This window comes from Myotis davidii, unplaced genomic scaffold, assembly GCF_000327345.1.
Source record: "Myotis davidii unplaced genomic scaffold, ASM32734v1 scaffold133, whole genome shotgun sequence".
Classification (NCBI taxonomy): Eukaryota; Metazoa; Chordata; class Mammalia; order Chiroptera; family Vespertilionidae; genus Myotis; species Myotis davidii.
The window spans coordinates 3298596-3314990 of NW_006284732.1; the positions used below are offsets into that span (position 1 = coordinate 3298596).

Below are 16395 nucleotides of genomic sequence, written 5' to 3' on the forward strand. Positions count from 1 at the left end.
TAGCCCCAGAGTTCACACTTACACCTGAGTCAATGTGGGAAGTCTCTAAAATACTGTGAGGCAACTAGAACATTCATCATAAGCAGAAAAGGCTGAAAAGATTCTTTGAAGATTCTCTGAAATGCAATGCTGAGAAATATGCCATAACACTAGTTTTCTGGAACACTAGAACCTGACGTTGTGATGCAGCCATACTAAGAGTAAGGCAGTACAGAAATAGAAGAACATGTAAATAGCACAATGGAGATGAAACAGCGGAATCCAAACTGAGAAAATCTGCAGGACAAATGTTCAGTTTCTTCAGCAGAAGAATTGCAAGGAAAAAAGAGACGGAGCAGCAATCTATAGACTAAAAGAGAATTAAGGGATGTAACAATCAATTGCAAAATATAGCTTTATTTGGGTCCTGATTTAAAACAAACTAAAAATCTTTTCTAAGACAATGTGTGAAATATTGAGGAAAATAAACAAATGGTTGGATATTTGTTGAATATAAAGGAATTAATATTCATGTTTTAAAAGGTAGAATAATGATATTATGATTGTATTAAAAGAAAGTCCTTTTATGCCATGACCAGTGTGGCTAAGTGGTTTAAGGGTAGGCCTGGGTACCAAAGGGTCACAGGTTTGATTCCCAGTCAAGGGCACATACCTGGGTCGCAGGTTCTCTCCCTGCCCCAGTGTGTATGTACCGGTTTGTAGGGGGGGAAGGTGGGGGGGGAGGGGGAATGCAGGAGGCAACCAGTCGATGTGTCTCTCTCACATCAATGTTTCTCTCTCTCTCTCTCTTCCCCTCCCTCCCTTCCACGCTCTCTGAAAAGCAATGGAAAAAATATCCTCAGGTGAGGATTAACAGCAACAACAAAAACAACCCACCCAAAAACCAAAACAAAACAAGGAAGTCCTTTTAGAGATAAATTCTGAAATATTGACAAATGAAATATGTAATATCCAGGATTTATTTCAAAGTAATCCAGGGGTGAGGGTATAAATAAAACAAGTTGAATTTTTGCTTAAATTTTGAACCAGTCTTTAAGTGGAAAATAGAGATCTGGTAGAATTGATTTTCCCCCAGTAAATTCATTTTAGGAGGCCAAATATTTCTACAGCATTTGTTTAATTATTTATTAATGCTGGGCTCCGGGGACAAAGCTGTGAATAATACAGACAAGAGTCAGTGCTCTTAGGAACCCAGAGGGATTAGGCAGGAGACAATAAACAAGTGAATAAATGTGAAAATGTTAACTAGTGAGATGCCCAATGATGAAAATAAGACAATGAGATGGGACAGTGACTGACAGAAGGACCATCCTCGAAGATCTTGTTGAGGACGTGCCACTCATCCCCAGTGTGGAAAATGCTTCATAAACGACATCCTGAATGTCAAGTAGGGGTCAGTCAGGGGAAGATCGAGGAAAGGTTCAGGTAGGGAACCAGCCCATGCAAAGGCTCTGAGGTTGGTCCACCTGAGAGACGAACAAAGACTAGCATTGCTGGAGGGTCCCCACAAGGTGGTGGTGATAGGCTAGGCACCACAAGTCTAACGGGAGCAGTGCTAGGGGTTCCAGAAAGCACCATGATGGGCTACTTTAACTGTTCAGTGATAGTTTCCAGATGCCCTTGTTTTATATTTGTCTTTTTAGTCATACTTTCAGTATCCCTTGCCAGGATGAGATCTTTTGGGGGAAAGCCCCCAAGAGGTAGTGCTCCAGGTGCCTGGATTTTAATAGACATTAGGTGAAGGACACCCGGTAAGGCCACTTTGATTTGTTACTGTCTCCTTTTCAGTGCCATTTTTGTGACAAGGCCTTTATGAACCAAGCCTTTCTACAAAGTCATATTCAGCGCCGTCACCCTGAAGATTCTCACCTTGGTAAGTAATGAGCTCAACTTTAATGAGCTGTTTTCTTTCTGGTAATTTTTTTCTTTTTCCAGTGCATTTCTCAATCCTTTTAAAAGAAAGAATCGCTGTCCTTGTCCATTCATGAAGTAAATATTGAGCCCCTACTATGTGCCAGGCACTGTACTAAGGGTGGGCATACAGCCCCAAGTGAAACAGACTGACTCCTGCATTCTAATGGGAGGGACAGAGGAAACACGCTTAAACGAATGAACGATTCTTTTAAAATGGTGGCAAGTGCAATGAAGAAAATAAGTCATGAGGATGGGATGGAGAATGACTCTTGGGTAATCAGCAAAGGCTTCACTGCGGAGGTAATATTTGATCAGAAACTACAATGATGAGAAGGTCCCAGTCTGGGGAGAATCTGAGAAATGAATGTTCTAGGCCAGGGGAACTCTGAAGGTGAGAGATATGAGGGGGAGGTAGGACAGTGTGTTTGAGGACCAGACAGAAGGTTGGTAGAGTAGAGTAAGCAAGGCAGTGATATGTGGTGACGTTGAGAGGAAGAGGCCAAGTCCCTTGAATGCCCTGAGCAGGCATACCTTTCTCAGTCCTCGACACTACATCTTCTTTCATTGGGAGGATTTTAAGTATGGGGGAGACACAATCTAATTTGTACCTGAGAATGACCCCTCTAGCTGCTGGTGGAGCATAAACTGTAGGGGCAATGGTGGAAGCAGGTAGAAAAGTGAGGAGGCTGCAAGAGTAGCCAAGGTGAGAGAAGATGGCAACTGGATCACAATGGTACCAGGGAAGATGGAAGAAGTGAAGATAGAGAGGGTATATTTGAGGTACAGCCCACAGAGATGAAGCAAAGCCGATCCTGGGTTTTTGTCTGTATGTTTGAGTGAATGGCAATGATGTTTTCCAAGAGGGGAAACCTAGGGGCAGGCGGCAGGTTGAGGGAGGCAGGAGAATGGAGAGTCTATGTTGGCCATGGATAAACTTTAGTCACACATACGATTGCCGTACAAGAGAAGATGCTGGAGGTCTGGAGGTCAAGGTGGAGGCCCAGGCTGGGGATAGAAACATGAGAGTTGTTAGCAGAGCTCGGTTGGGTGAAGTCACCTAGACAGAGAAGAGAGGATAGCTAAGGGCCAGCTCCCTTGCTCTCCCAATAGTTGATAGCCCTGTCAACAGGTTGTGGCCCGAGTTTGCATTTTGGGAGCTCAGGAGGAACAACTGAGGAGAGTTAGAAATAGCAGTTATGGAGACAGGAGAGAAACTCGTGGAGTGTGTGATCATGGAAACCGAGGGAAATAAGTGCTTCAAAAAGGAGACACTAGTCAGTTGTAGCCCATGTTCCTGAGACACAGAGTAAGATGAAGGCTGAGATTTGATTGTTGTTATCACTATGGCTATTGGGGAACTTTGACAGAGTAGCTTGGGTGGATGGGTGGGGACAAAGTTCTGAATGGAGTGAGCTGAGCTGAGAGTCAGGCGAGGACATAGTTATGTGGATTACAGACATTTATGTCCATAGTGTTTTCTGGGAAGGAGAGCAGCGACATGAGGCATTATCTGGAGGGAAATGTGGGATCGAGGGGAAATGTTGGTTTTGTTTGATGTGGGAGATACTCCGATGTGTTTGGAGACAGATGTGAGTTAACCAGTGTGTAGAAGGGGAAACTAAAGAAGCAGGAGAGGGAAAGGGTTCTGTGGTTTATCAAGGAACCAGATTTCCTGGTACTTAAATGTTCTCTAAAGTAAGGAATGCAACATCTAAGTGTCCTCAAGCAGATAAAAGCATTCTGTAAACTGCTACCGGAATCCACAGAAATTCTTATTATAATCTTACATATTTTTAGTATCTAGACATGAGTACTTCTAGCTTGTTGCTCAGTGCCTACTTTCCTTTCCCTTTTGGGCCAATCTGTTCCTATTTCTGCCTTTTTTAGGTAAATAGATTTATTTAGGAATTAGCTAAGCTTTATGTAAACAATATGAACAGTATAACATTCCATTTATAAACCATGGTCTACTAATAGAATTTAGCAATATATTGGAGAAAATGGAAAGATTAAATATTTTAATTAATCTACCATTCTTCAGTGTGAAACTGACTTTCTTTCTCTTCTGTTTCAGTATCTTATTCTATCTCATACTCGTTTCAGAGAGCACTTCACACTCTGAAATGAGTATTATTTCTTCAGGTCATCTTTGAGATTCTGACTTTCTACTTTGGTTTCCATACCTTTCATGTCTACTCTCACAGACACATGTATATCCATTCAGTCATGTGTACATCTGCATGTAAGTACATGTACATAAATATTCCTCCTTTCACTTGTTGCTTCCTTTTACAACTTTTCAGTACCTCGCTTTTGCCCCGTCAACAGGTTATGGCCCGAGTTTGGCAGCCTCTTCTTGTTTTAGCACTGCTAATGCTCCCTGAATGGGCGCTCATACTGTCTCTGGGGGATAATCCAACCTCCACAGGGTGGCTGGAAGAATCTGCTAAAAACAACTCAGTGCCCAATAATCCAAAGGACTGCAAATAAATGCTAAGTAGCAAAAATTGGCTCATGTGGCAGAGAAAAAGTCTCCCAAGTAAGAGCACTTTCCTTTGTCTTATCAATAGAACTCTACCCCCTAGTTTTCAGATAGGTTTCATATACATAGGTTTCATAGTTTAACAAGATGTTTCTGTTGCAACAGAGTATAAGAAAAAGGAACTGACCCATAAGCTCCAGAATGAGGTCGACATGTTGAAGGAGCAGCTGCAGCTCACCAAGTCTCAGTTAGAGGCTTCCCAGCATGCCCACGCAGTCAGATTCTCTGAGGTATGAGACCAAATTTCCAAACAATGGTCTGTTGGGAAGGATTGGCAATAATTCCTTTTAAATGTTTTGTAGAATTCACCAATGAAGGCATCTCGTCCTGGGCTTTTCTTTATTGGGAGTTTTTTTTGTTTGTTTGTTTTAGGGTGTTTTTTTACATTTTTTAAAAAATATATTTTTATTGTGTTCAGAGGGGAATGGAGAGGAGAGAGAGAGAGACAGAAACATCAACGATGAGAGAGAATCACCAATTGGCTCTCTCCTGTATGCCCCCTACTGGGGGGATTGAGCCCACGACCCAGGCATGTGCCCTGACCACTGGTTCCTGGGTGGACGCTCAAACACTGAGCCATGCCAGCTAGGCTGTTGGGAGGTTTTTGGTTACTGATTCAATTTCCTTACTCCTTATTTCTCTGTTCAGATTTTCTATTTCTTCACGATTCAGTCTTGTGTAGGTATGCATGTTTGAAGGATTTTACCCATTTCTTCTAGATTGTCCAATTTGTTGGCATATAATTGTTCCTGGTAGTTTCTTATTATCCGTTGTAATTCTGTGCTATCAGTTGTAATGTCCCCTCTGTCATTTATAATTTTATTTGAGTCCTCTCTCTGTCTTGGTTAGTCTAGCTAACGGTTTCTCAATTTTTATTTTTTCAAAAAACCAATTCTTAGTTTTGTTGATCTTTTCTGTTGTTTTCCTATTCTCTATTATATTGATTTCTGCTCTAATCTTTATTATTTCCATCCCTCTGCTAACTTTGGGCTTAGTTTGTTTTTGTTTTTTTAATTATTTGAGGTGTAATATTAGGCTGTTTATTTGTGATTTCTTTTTAAATATAGTTGTTTTTAGCTATTAAAGTTTCTTAGAACTGCTTTTGTTGCATCCCGTAAGTTTTAGTATGTTGTTTCCTTTTTCTTTCCTCTTAAGATATTTTTTTAAAAGATATTTTTATTGATTTCAGAGAGGAAGGGAGAGAGAAAGATAGAAACATCTATGATGAGAATCATTGATTGGCTGCCTCCTGCGTGCCCCCTACTGGGGATTGAGCCCACACCCAGGCTTGTGCCCTTGATCAGAATCCAACCTGGGACCCTTCAGTCCATAGGCCGATGAGTGGACCAGACCCTTCAGTCCACTGAACCAAACCGGTGAAGGCTCAAGATATTATTATTTCCTTTTTTGTGTATTCTTTGATTTATTGGTTGTTCAGAAGTGTGTTGTTTAATTTTCACATATTTGTGAATTTTCCAATTTTCCTCCTGTTACTAATTTCTAGTGTCATACCACTGTGGTCAGAAAAGATGCTTGAGCCCTGGCTTGGTAGCTAAGCTGGTTAGAGCATCGTCATGATATGCCAAGGTTGCAGGTTCAATCCCTGGTCAGGGCACATACAAGAATCAACCAATAAATGCATAAATAAGTGGAACAACCAATCGATGTTTCTCTCTTTCGCTCCCTTCTCTCTCCCTAAAATCAATTAAAAAATTAAAAAAGATGCTTGATATGATTTCAGTCTTCTTGAATTTGTTAATATTTGTTTTGTGATCTATCCTAGAGAATGTTCCATGTGCACTAAGAATGTGTGTCTGCTGCTTTATGTTCTGTATATGTCTGTTAGGTTCATTTGATCTATAGCAGCAATTTTCAAACAGTGTGCTGCAAGAATTTTTAAAACATGCAATATGCAATATCTAGCTATTGCGTCAGGAGCACTGACCTCTTTTCCCTTAGATTGTCAAATTAAAAAAAAATGACAACAGCCAATACAACAATAGCCATCTGGTGTGAATGAATTAAAATTATACCTTTTTTTTCTGTCAGATCGGGAAAAACATATATTTTTTGGTGTGCCACAGAATTTTAGTAATCAGTTTATATGTGCCATGAGATGAAAAAGGTTGAAAATTGCTGATCTATCGTATTGTTCAAATCCTGTTTTTCTTCATTGATTTTCTATCTGGATGATCTATCCATTGTAGAGAGCAGGGTATTAAAATCCTCTATGATTGTATTGCTGTTTATTTCTCCTTTTTGTTCTGTTTGCTTTATATATTTAGGTGCTCCAATGTTGGATGTATACATATTTATAATTCTTATATCTTCATGATGAATTCACCCCTTTATCATTATAGAATGACCTTCTTTGTTTCTTGAGATTTCTTTTAATGTAGGCATTTACAGCTCTGAATTTCCTTCTGGGCACTGATTGGCTGCTTCCCTTTTTGGTGTGTTGTGCTTTAATTTTCATTCATCTTAAAGTATTTTCTAATTACGCTAGTGGGTTTAAGAGTATATCATTCAATCTTCACATATTTTTATTTTTCAGTTTTTCTTCTATTATTGATTTCTGACTTTACTCCATTGTGGTTGAAGAATATAGTTTGCATGATTTCAATCTTTTACAATTTATTGAGACTCATTTTGTGGCCTAACACATGGTCTCTTCTGCTGAATCTGCTATGTGCATTTACCAAGACTGCATATTCTGCTATTGTTGGGTGCAGTGTTCTTTCTGTATATGTTTGTTAGGCCATGTTTGTATATAGTTTGTTCAAGTCCCCATTTAGGTTAAAAAAAACCTGAAGATCATTGAGAAATCAAAGGCTGATTAGAATTTACCTTATGTAAATATGAATTTGTGTTTGGGAGGGTGAGATACCCAAATTGATACGGAATCAAGAAAGCCCCAATAGACTTGGCCTTTTAAAGTATATTTACACTTTATATATTATTGCATATCTATGCTACAAATTCACAGATCACAGAACTCTTGATTCTTTGGGCATTTGTATTTTAAGGATGTAAGGATGTATGTTGCCTTTGGTTTGTAAAAATTGTTGTGTACAGACCTGCCGTTATATGAAGTGTTATTGCAAGCCTTACTGAAATATGCAATACTAGCTGACACATTTGAGGTGAAGCTGTGCTAACTGATTTAAGATTGTACATATTTGCTTTACATCGGAACTTTTAAAACCATGTTTTAAAATAATTTCAGGAATATGAAATTCAGAAAACAAAAGAGGAAGAATTCCTAAAGTTATTTCATAGGTGGAAAGAAGAAGAAAAGGAGAAATTTGCTGATGAAATGGAAAAATTCAAGGAAATGTGTAAGAAGGAGTTTAAAGAATTAACTTCCAAGAATTCAGCATTAGAATATGTAAGTATTAACCTGAGAAGTCCTTATAGTACTGGTAGAATTGTTGCCTTGAAAGGTGGCGTCAGCACGGCATTATGACTACCCGATCCAAAAGATCCTTAATTGTGCCCAGACCCAGGCACCCCTCGTCCCCGAGAGTCTTGAGGGAGCTCAAAACATACAGAAGACATAGCAAGTCAGAAAAGTAGGAGCTTTGTTCATTTGATTGGATGATAGAACAGGGTCCCTCTTTCGTTAGCCAGTTAAGTTTACAAAAGCTGAAACCATAAGCCATTCCCTGAGTTTTGGAACTTTCCAGGAAAGGCCGACACACATCACCAATGTGGGAGGGAAAGGAAGCCAATTCAGAAAGACAGAGGGAGAACCTTTGCCAGGCCTGGCTGGTCTGGAGCGGGCAGAATGTGGCTACATGAGCCCCTCTCCCCTGTGGGAGTGGCCTTGCCCTGGTTACATGCATAGATGACAGAGACATGCCTCGCTGGGCTGGGACCTTCATCTCCTGTGAGCATCTTCTACACATGGTGGCCTCTGTCATCCAGCTAAGAATAATCTGAGCTTGCTGGACAGCTCAGTGCTAAGTGATCCTTAGGGAAAAAGAAACAAGGGGCACAAGGGAGGATCTCTGAGCTCCCTCTAGGGGCCAACACATTGTATAAACTAAAACAGAGGGATATTTGGGGGATACTGCTAAGATCCTTCTCTAAAATGCACCCTGAACTCTCACATAAGGGTAGGCAAACCACCTGTGAACTAGATCTGACCCACCCCTGTTTTTGTATGGTTCTTGAGCTCACAAAGGTTTTTACATTTTTAAATGGTTGAAAAAGTCAAAAGAAGAATATTTCATGACATAGGGAAATTATATAAAGTTCCCATTTCAGTGTCCACAATTACATTTTTTAAAATATATTTTATTGATTTTTTACAGAGAGGAAGGGAGAGAGATAGAGAGTTAGAAACATCGATGAGAGAGAAACATCGATCAGCCGCCTCCTGCACATCTCCCATTGGGGATGTGCCCGCAACCAAGGTACATGCCCTTGACCGGAATCGAACCTGGGACCTTTCAGTCGCAGGCCGACACTCTATCCACTGAGCCAAACCGGTTTCGGCCACAATTACATTTTTTGAGAACACAACCATGCTCATTCCTTTACACTTTGTCTATGGTGCTCTTGTGCTGGGCCCGTAGAGTTGAGTGGCCATGACCAAGACCCTATGCGTCTAGCAAAACCAGACATGTTTGCTATCTGGCTCTTTATAGGAAGAGTATGACAGCCGCTGTCATACCTTTATAGGCAGAAGAGTAACAATTGGTGGAGGTGAAATGGATGTTTATGGTACTGTTCTTCCACCTTTCAAAGTTGTAATCTCAAAAAAAGTTGGGGGGAAATAATATCGGATGGTGCTCTGTGTCCTTTCTGAAGGGATTCCTTCAGGAAACTTCCTGTGGGTTCAGTTAGCCCCATATTACCTTTCCTTGGTTGCTGCTCTTCTTCCTAAGCATCAGCACCTACAGGCAGTAGTTCTGTCTCTACCCATAATTTCCTCTACCACCCAGGGCCCTCTCCAAAACACATATCTGTGGCTCCTTCTCAAAAGGGCACCATATTACTCACAGGAGTGGCTTTTGATACTAACCAGTTTAAGTCTTCTCCATGAAAGCCACTGCAAATTACCATTATTTTGCCTGAGATTCCCTCCATGGGCCTGTCCCCTGTTCCCTGCCCCTAAGGTAATTGTGGAATAGGACTTTTCCCCACAGCTTAAAAAACAAAACGCTTTATTGAGATATAGTTCACATACCATACAGTTCACCCACTTAAAGTATACAGTTCAGTGGTTTTTAGTGTTCACATACTTATGCAACCATCATCATGGTCATTATAGAACATTTTATTACCCTAAGAAGAAACCTTGTAACCCATTGGCACTCTTCCCATACCACCCCTCCCCCCAACCCGTGGCAACCACGGATCTACTTTCTGTCCCCATGGATCTGCCTATTCTGGACACTTCATATAAATTGAATCATTACAATATGTGACCTTTTGTGAGTGGCATCTTTCACTGGGATAATGTTTTTAAAATTCATCCATGTTTTAATATTGATCAGTATTTTTATATTTTATTGCTGAATGATATTCCATTGTATGGATATACCATATTTTATTTGTGTATGCATCAGTTGATGGAATTTGTGATGTTTGCCCTTTTTGGCTGTCAACAGATTTTAAATGATTAAAAATAGGGCATTTTTTTAGCATAGAGCTCGGTTTACAGAAAAATTGAGCAGATAGTTCAGAAATTTCTATAAAAGCCCCCCTCTCCTACCTTGTGCATTTTTCAATATCCTGACATCTTAAATTGGTGGATTTGTTACAATTAATGAACCAATATTGATGCCCTTGTATTAAAGTTCATACTTCTTTCCGATTTCTTTGACTTTTACCTAACGTCCTTTCTCTGCTTGAGGATCTTATCTAGACACCACACTACATTTATTTTTATTTTTTTAAAATATATTTTATTGATTTTTTTCTTTACAGAGAGGAATGGAGAGGGATAGAGAGTTAGAAACATCGATGAGAGAGAAACGTCGATCAGCTGCCTCCTGCACACTCCCTACTAGGGATGTGCCCGCAACCAAGGTACATGCCCTTGACCGGAATCGAACCTGGGACCCTTCAGTCTGCAGGCCAACGCTCTATCCACTGAGCCAAACCAGTCAGGGCACCACAGTACATCTAGTCGTCATGTCTGCTTAGGGTCCTCCTGTCTGTGACAGTCAGGTTTGTTTCTGATGACCTGGACGATGTATATTGTAGGATGCCCCTCTATTAGAGTTGATTTGATATTCTTCTCAGGGTCAGGCTGGGCTTACAGGGTCTGGGGAAGAAGACCTCAGAGTTAAAGTGCAATTTTCATTATATCACATCAAGGGTATACACAATCTAAATGATTTATGGTGTTGATGTTGACCTTGACCACCTGGCTGAGGCTGTGTTTGTCAGACTTCTCCATTGAAAAGTAATCTCCCCTTATTTCATACTGTTCACTCTTTGCAAAGAAGCCTCTATATGCAGCTCAGACTAAAATAGCAGGGAACTATTTGTTTTTGAAGTTAACATACAGGATTACCTTCTGTGCTTCCTGCGAGTAATTTTGGGACTAACATACAAGCAAAGGGTAAAATTAAAATGTTATGTCCCTAATGGATCCACAGATGGGGTCCTGGATGAAGCTGGCCTCGTCACCAAATTACTAGTATCTTGAGAACTAGCTGCGTCCAGTTCCTCTGTTTCTGGCAACTGTTACATGCCAATCAAAAATTTTCAGACACATTGCCGAAGACTAGAAAGTTAGGTTTTCCTTTCCCTTTTTAATCCTGTGCATGTTCCTTTGTTGGAAGAAACAAAAGAAGAAAACCACTGGGAAGGAGAAGTAAGAGAATTACAACAAGCATCCAAAAGGATAGTCAGATTTAAAACATGGGTACATACTCCCCCACTTGATTTTCTGTTTCAGTCTTATAAAAATATAAACATTTCTATCAGTGATTTTTGTATTTCATTTTATAGCAATTGTCAGAAATCCAGAAGTCTAACATGCAGATCAAGTCCAACTTAGGCACGTTAAGAGATGCCCACGAGTTTAAGGAAGAGCGCCCTCAATATGCCCAGGATTTCCAAAATGTGATGCAATTTCTTGATAGTCAGGTATGTAAAAGCGGGCAATGACTGTGGCTGAGGCCTAACTTTTCTTAGTGAAGTAACTCGCAGCAAGCATCTTCTACAGAAAAAGTATTTGTGTCTTTCAGTGACCATAAAGGCAGCTAATTCTATTTTCTTGTCTTCTAATACATGCGCAATATAGAATAGGTGTTCACTAGCTGCTTGTTGATTGACTAACAGATGTGGATACAAAGCAGTTGGCAAAATTCCTTCATTTTTCCTTAAAATAATATCTAATTTGAATTGGTTAACATTATCTCAGTGTCTATTCAGATGTAGGTCTCAGTTTCAAAAGGCATGGAAAGGCATATGGAAGCACTAACTTTATTTTTAGAGCTAAAATACACAAACTGCATTGGTGAACTGATGACCTTTTACATTTATCAAACACTAGAGGCCCGGTGCACGAAGTTTGTGCATTGGAAGGGGGGTCCCTCAGCCTGGCCTGAGCTCTCTCGTAGTCTGGGACCCCTCACTCCTTACTTGCTGCCTGCTCACTGCTCCTTATTGCTCAGTTCGCTGCTCCTTAGCGCTGCCAGAGAGGTGGGAGAGGCTCCCGCCACCACCGCTGCACTCAACAGCCATGAGCCTGGCTTCTGGCTGAGTGGCGCTCCCCCTGTGGGAGCACGCTGACCACCAGGGGGCAGCTCCTGCATTGAGCATCTGCCCCCTGGTGGTCAGTGCACATCATAGCAACTGGTTGTTCTGGTAGTTCCACTGTGATGGTTGCTTAGGCTTTTATTATATAGACTAGAGGCCTGATGCACGAAATTCGTGCAAGAGGCTTGGCCGGCCCTCACACCCCCGGCCAGCCCTTGCAGCCCTGGCTTTGTCCAGACATCCAGACAGTCATTCTGCTGTTCGGTCTAATTAGCATATTAGCTCTTTATTATATAGGATAATTGCAGTCACTTGGAAGCGAACCTCCATAATCAGCACAATGTTCACACTGGTTATTTGGTCATACTGGTTTAGGGGGACATTGTGTATTACCAGGAAACAAATAGAGATTAAAGTTTACAACTTCAGGATTATTTTAAAAAGCAATAATACCATAGAAGCTTCTAACTAATTTCAGAGAGAAAGCGGGGGTGAGGGGAGTGGGAGTGACTAACCAAGGAACTTTAATGCATATATGCATAGCCCATGGACACAGATAATAAAGTGGTGAAGGCCTGGGAGGGGTGGGTATGAGGTGGAGGGGGTCAATGGGGGGAAAAAAACAAACAAAGGGGACATCTGTAATACTTTCAACAATAAACATATTTTTAAAAAGTAGTAATACATCATTTAAAAAATAAGCATGTTTTTGAAATATGAACAGCAGTCACTGCAGCTTGCTTTGCCTCTCACATCTTGCTTCCCTCCCACAAATCTACCGTCCACGTTACAGCCAGGCTGACCATGTCACTGTCCCGCCTAGAATTTTTCAGTGACTCCCTATTTTTCACAGAACACAGCCTCGAACCCTTTAGCCAGCACTCCAAGTCCCTGAGGATCTGGACCCAGCGTCATCTGCCACCTTTCTTGGCTTTCCCGTGACGCTCCCAGCGGCACCAAACAGCCATGGGTCCCCGTGGCATGCTGGTTTCTGCTTGTGCTCTTGTGGCTTTCGAGTTCAGAGAGTTCTCCTGGAGTAGTTCCACCAGCAGGACCTGGTCACATGCGCATTATGTGGGAACTCTATCGTTAGGCCCACCTCCCTCCTATACAGGGAAGGGCCTTCCTCTCTATCCTGCCAAGCGAGGTGTCTGGTACGTGGTAGGGGACCAGGTGTTGACAGTTGCTCCCAGCAGGCTGATCATAAGGTCCCACCTAAATATCTAATGTTTCCTTCCTATGAGCTGTGTTGTCAATTCAGAACCCATGGACTTAGAAAACTTAGTGTTTCCTTTTAGTTTCTTTCTTTTTTAAAAATAGATTTTATTGATTTTTTACAGAGGGGAAGGGAGAGGGCAAGGGATAGAGAGTTAGAAACATCGATGAGAGCAACATTGATTCAGCTGCCTCTTGCACACCCCCTACTGGGGATGTGCCCTCAACCAAGGTACATGCCCTTGACTGGAATCGAGTCTGGGACCCTTCAGTCCGCAAGCTGACGCTCTATCCACTGAGCCAAACTGGTTAGGGCTCCTTTTAGTTTCTTAGGTTGGCCAATTAGCACCAATATATTTTAAAACAAAATTTCATTGGAACACAGCCATACCCATTCATTTAGGTTTTTATCTATGGCTGTTCTGTTGTCACTAGAAGTTGTGACCCAGTCATCTGGCTCCAAGAGCCTAAAATACAAGGATGGGCAAAAGTAGGCCTACAGTTGTTTGAATGGAAAAAGACATGCAGATTATGATTATTACAATAGCTTTATTAACTGAAATGAATGTACTGTAAACTTACTTTTCCCATGCCTGTATTTACTATTAATTCCTTCACAGAAAATGTTTGCTGATACCTGCCTTCGAATGGGGGTGGGCAGGGGCTGGGTGGAGAGGAGCCAGGGGCGGGGGAGCAAATGGGGGACTTCTGTAATACTGTCAGTAATTAAAAAATAAATTAAAAAGGTACAGATGTGTTTAACCATTTTGACTGTGTATGTTCTAAAAATGCCTGCTAACATTTTACCAAATAGTTGGGCTTCCCAGGTACCCACTAAAAAGGAAGCTTCCATTTTGAATAGATTTCATTGTTGCAATTGCACATACATTACTCTTGGCTTACTGTTTCCTAGGAAAACAAGTGGACAGCTCGAGTTCAAGCTCTTCATCAAGAACATGAAAAAGAGAAGGATCAGGTAAGATTAAGAAACCGCCCCTATGTTCATTGCAGCATTATTTACAATAGCCAAGATGTGCAAGCAACCTAACTGTCCATCAATAGACAAATGGATAAAGAACGTTTAGTACATATTATAATGAAATATTAACCAGCTATAAAAAAAAAAGAATGAAATCTTGCCATTTGTGACAACATGGATGGACCAAGAGTGTATTATGCTAAGTGAAATAAATCAGGCAGAGAAAGGTAAATATCATATAATTTCACTTACGTGTAGAATCTAAAAAATGAAATAAACAAACAAGCAAAACAAAGAAACTCATAGATAAAGAGAACAAATTGATAGTTGCTAGATGGGAGGGGGTTTGGAGGATGAGTAAAAAAGGTGAAGGGATTAAGAAGCACAAATTGGCAGTTATAAAATAGTTGTGGGGATGTAAAGTACAGCATAGGGAATATAGTCAATAATCCTATATAATAAAAGCCCAGTGACCGAACGGTGGAATGACCAGAACGACCAGTTGACCAGTTGCTATGATGCACACTGACCACCAGGGGGCAGGCGCTCAATGCAGGAGCTGCCCCCTGGTGGTCAGTGCGCTCCCACAGTGGGAGTGCCACTGGACTGACCAGGATGAGCAGTGCTCCCACAGCGGGTTGGCAGGCTACTCCCCCACCAGTGCACGAATCCCATGCAACGGGCTTCTAGTATTATAATAACTATGTATGGTGTCAGATGGATACTAGAATCATCAGAGGATCACTTCCTAAGTTATATAAAGGTCGAATCACTATGTTGTACACCTGCAAGTAATATAATTTTGTATGTCAACTGTATCTGGAAACAAAAAACAAAAAATAAACCAATGACCTATAAATGGGTCATTTTTGCAAAGAATATTTGCTTTTCCTTATAATTATGATAGTATTATTTTTTACCTATAGTTTGTGAAGAAATGTATAGCAAAAATTAAAATTATTTATAATTTCAATACCAAAGATAACCACTGCTACTGTTACTTAATAAATTTTTTATTATTGAATACGTTTCTAATTTTTTCATACAGAGTGGCAGTCTAAATAATTTTTAAATAAAGGCAAGGATTGTTCACATTAAAACCATTTCTATGAAAGCAAATTTTGATTATAACACTGATTCCCTTTCAGCCGAGTGTAGAGAAATTTAAGTGTCAAAATGATTTTACACTAGTGCAAAAAGTGTTTATTTTTTCACTTTAAATTATATTTTGTAGCCTTCTGGATCCTCTGTGTCTATGTTTGGGTGGCTTAAAAACATGTTCTAGAGGTTGGAATTCTGGGTGTTAATCAATTCAATTCCTGGTGAGAGCCCTCTTGCAGAAGGCCACTGTGTTCTCACATGGCAGAGAGGGTGTGGGTAGGGGTGGGGGGAGAGAAGAGAGAGAGGGAAAGAAAGCTCAGGTCTTTTATTATAAGGGCACGAATTCCATCCCAGCATGAGGACCCTACCTTTAAGGTTAAGACTTCATCTGAACCTAGTGACCTTCCAAAGCCCCCATCTCCTAATACCATCACATTGGGGGTTGGGGCTTCAACATGGATTTTGGGGGACGCAAACACCAAGTCTATCAGGCCAAGGGAAAGGGATTAAACAGGACTTGTGGTCTGGGGGTGCAGACTTGAGCCATTTTAGATTTCTGCCTCTCACACCCTCCCCTGGCCTGGCTTTACATGTCATCAGCCACCGCTTAATCTAAGTAGGGAGTCCCCTCCCTTTACTATTCTCACCACCACTTCATGAGTGCAGCTCTGATCACTATTTTAAACCATTCTTTGCTTATTTGTTTACTTGTTTAATTTCTGCTTCTCCAGCCAGATCCCTAGCCCTACAAGGAAGGGGTTCTATTTCATAGTTCTCCATTATAATCCCAACATTCAATAATGTGCCTAAAAAGTGATTGAAACTCACTAACTATTTGCTGAATGAGTAGGGAAGGTTGCTAGATCTCCAAAAAGGGATCATTCAACCATGTTTCTGAAGATGGAGAAATGCTAATTGTAGG

At 40.8% G+C, this 16395-nt stretch overlaps 1 protein-coding gene across 1 annotated transcript in view; it reads left to right on the forward strand.

The window, feature by feature from the left end:
* DZIP1 (DAZ interacting zinc finger protein 1) overlaps nucleotides 1-16395 on the forward strand; it is a gene marked incomplete at its 5' end in the record, with an annotated part of 50694 nt that overhangs the window by 4408 nt on the left and 29891 nt on the right. Inside the window, 5 exons of the mRNA XM_006755054.2 lie at nucleotides 1789-1873; nucleotides 4562-4686; nucleotides 7683-7844; nucleotides 11426-11563; nucleotides 14307-14369. Of these exons, the coding sequence (XP_006755117.1) occupies nucleotides 1789-1873; nucleotides 4562-4686; nucleotides 7683-7844; nucleotides 11426-11563; nucleotides 14307-14369 (573 nt within the window). The remainder of the gene's footprint in view (nucleotides 1-1788; nucleotides 1874-4561; nucleotides 4687-7682; nucleotides 7845-11425; nucleotides 11564-14306; nucleotides 14370-16395) is intronic.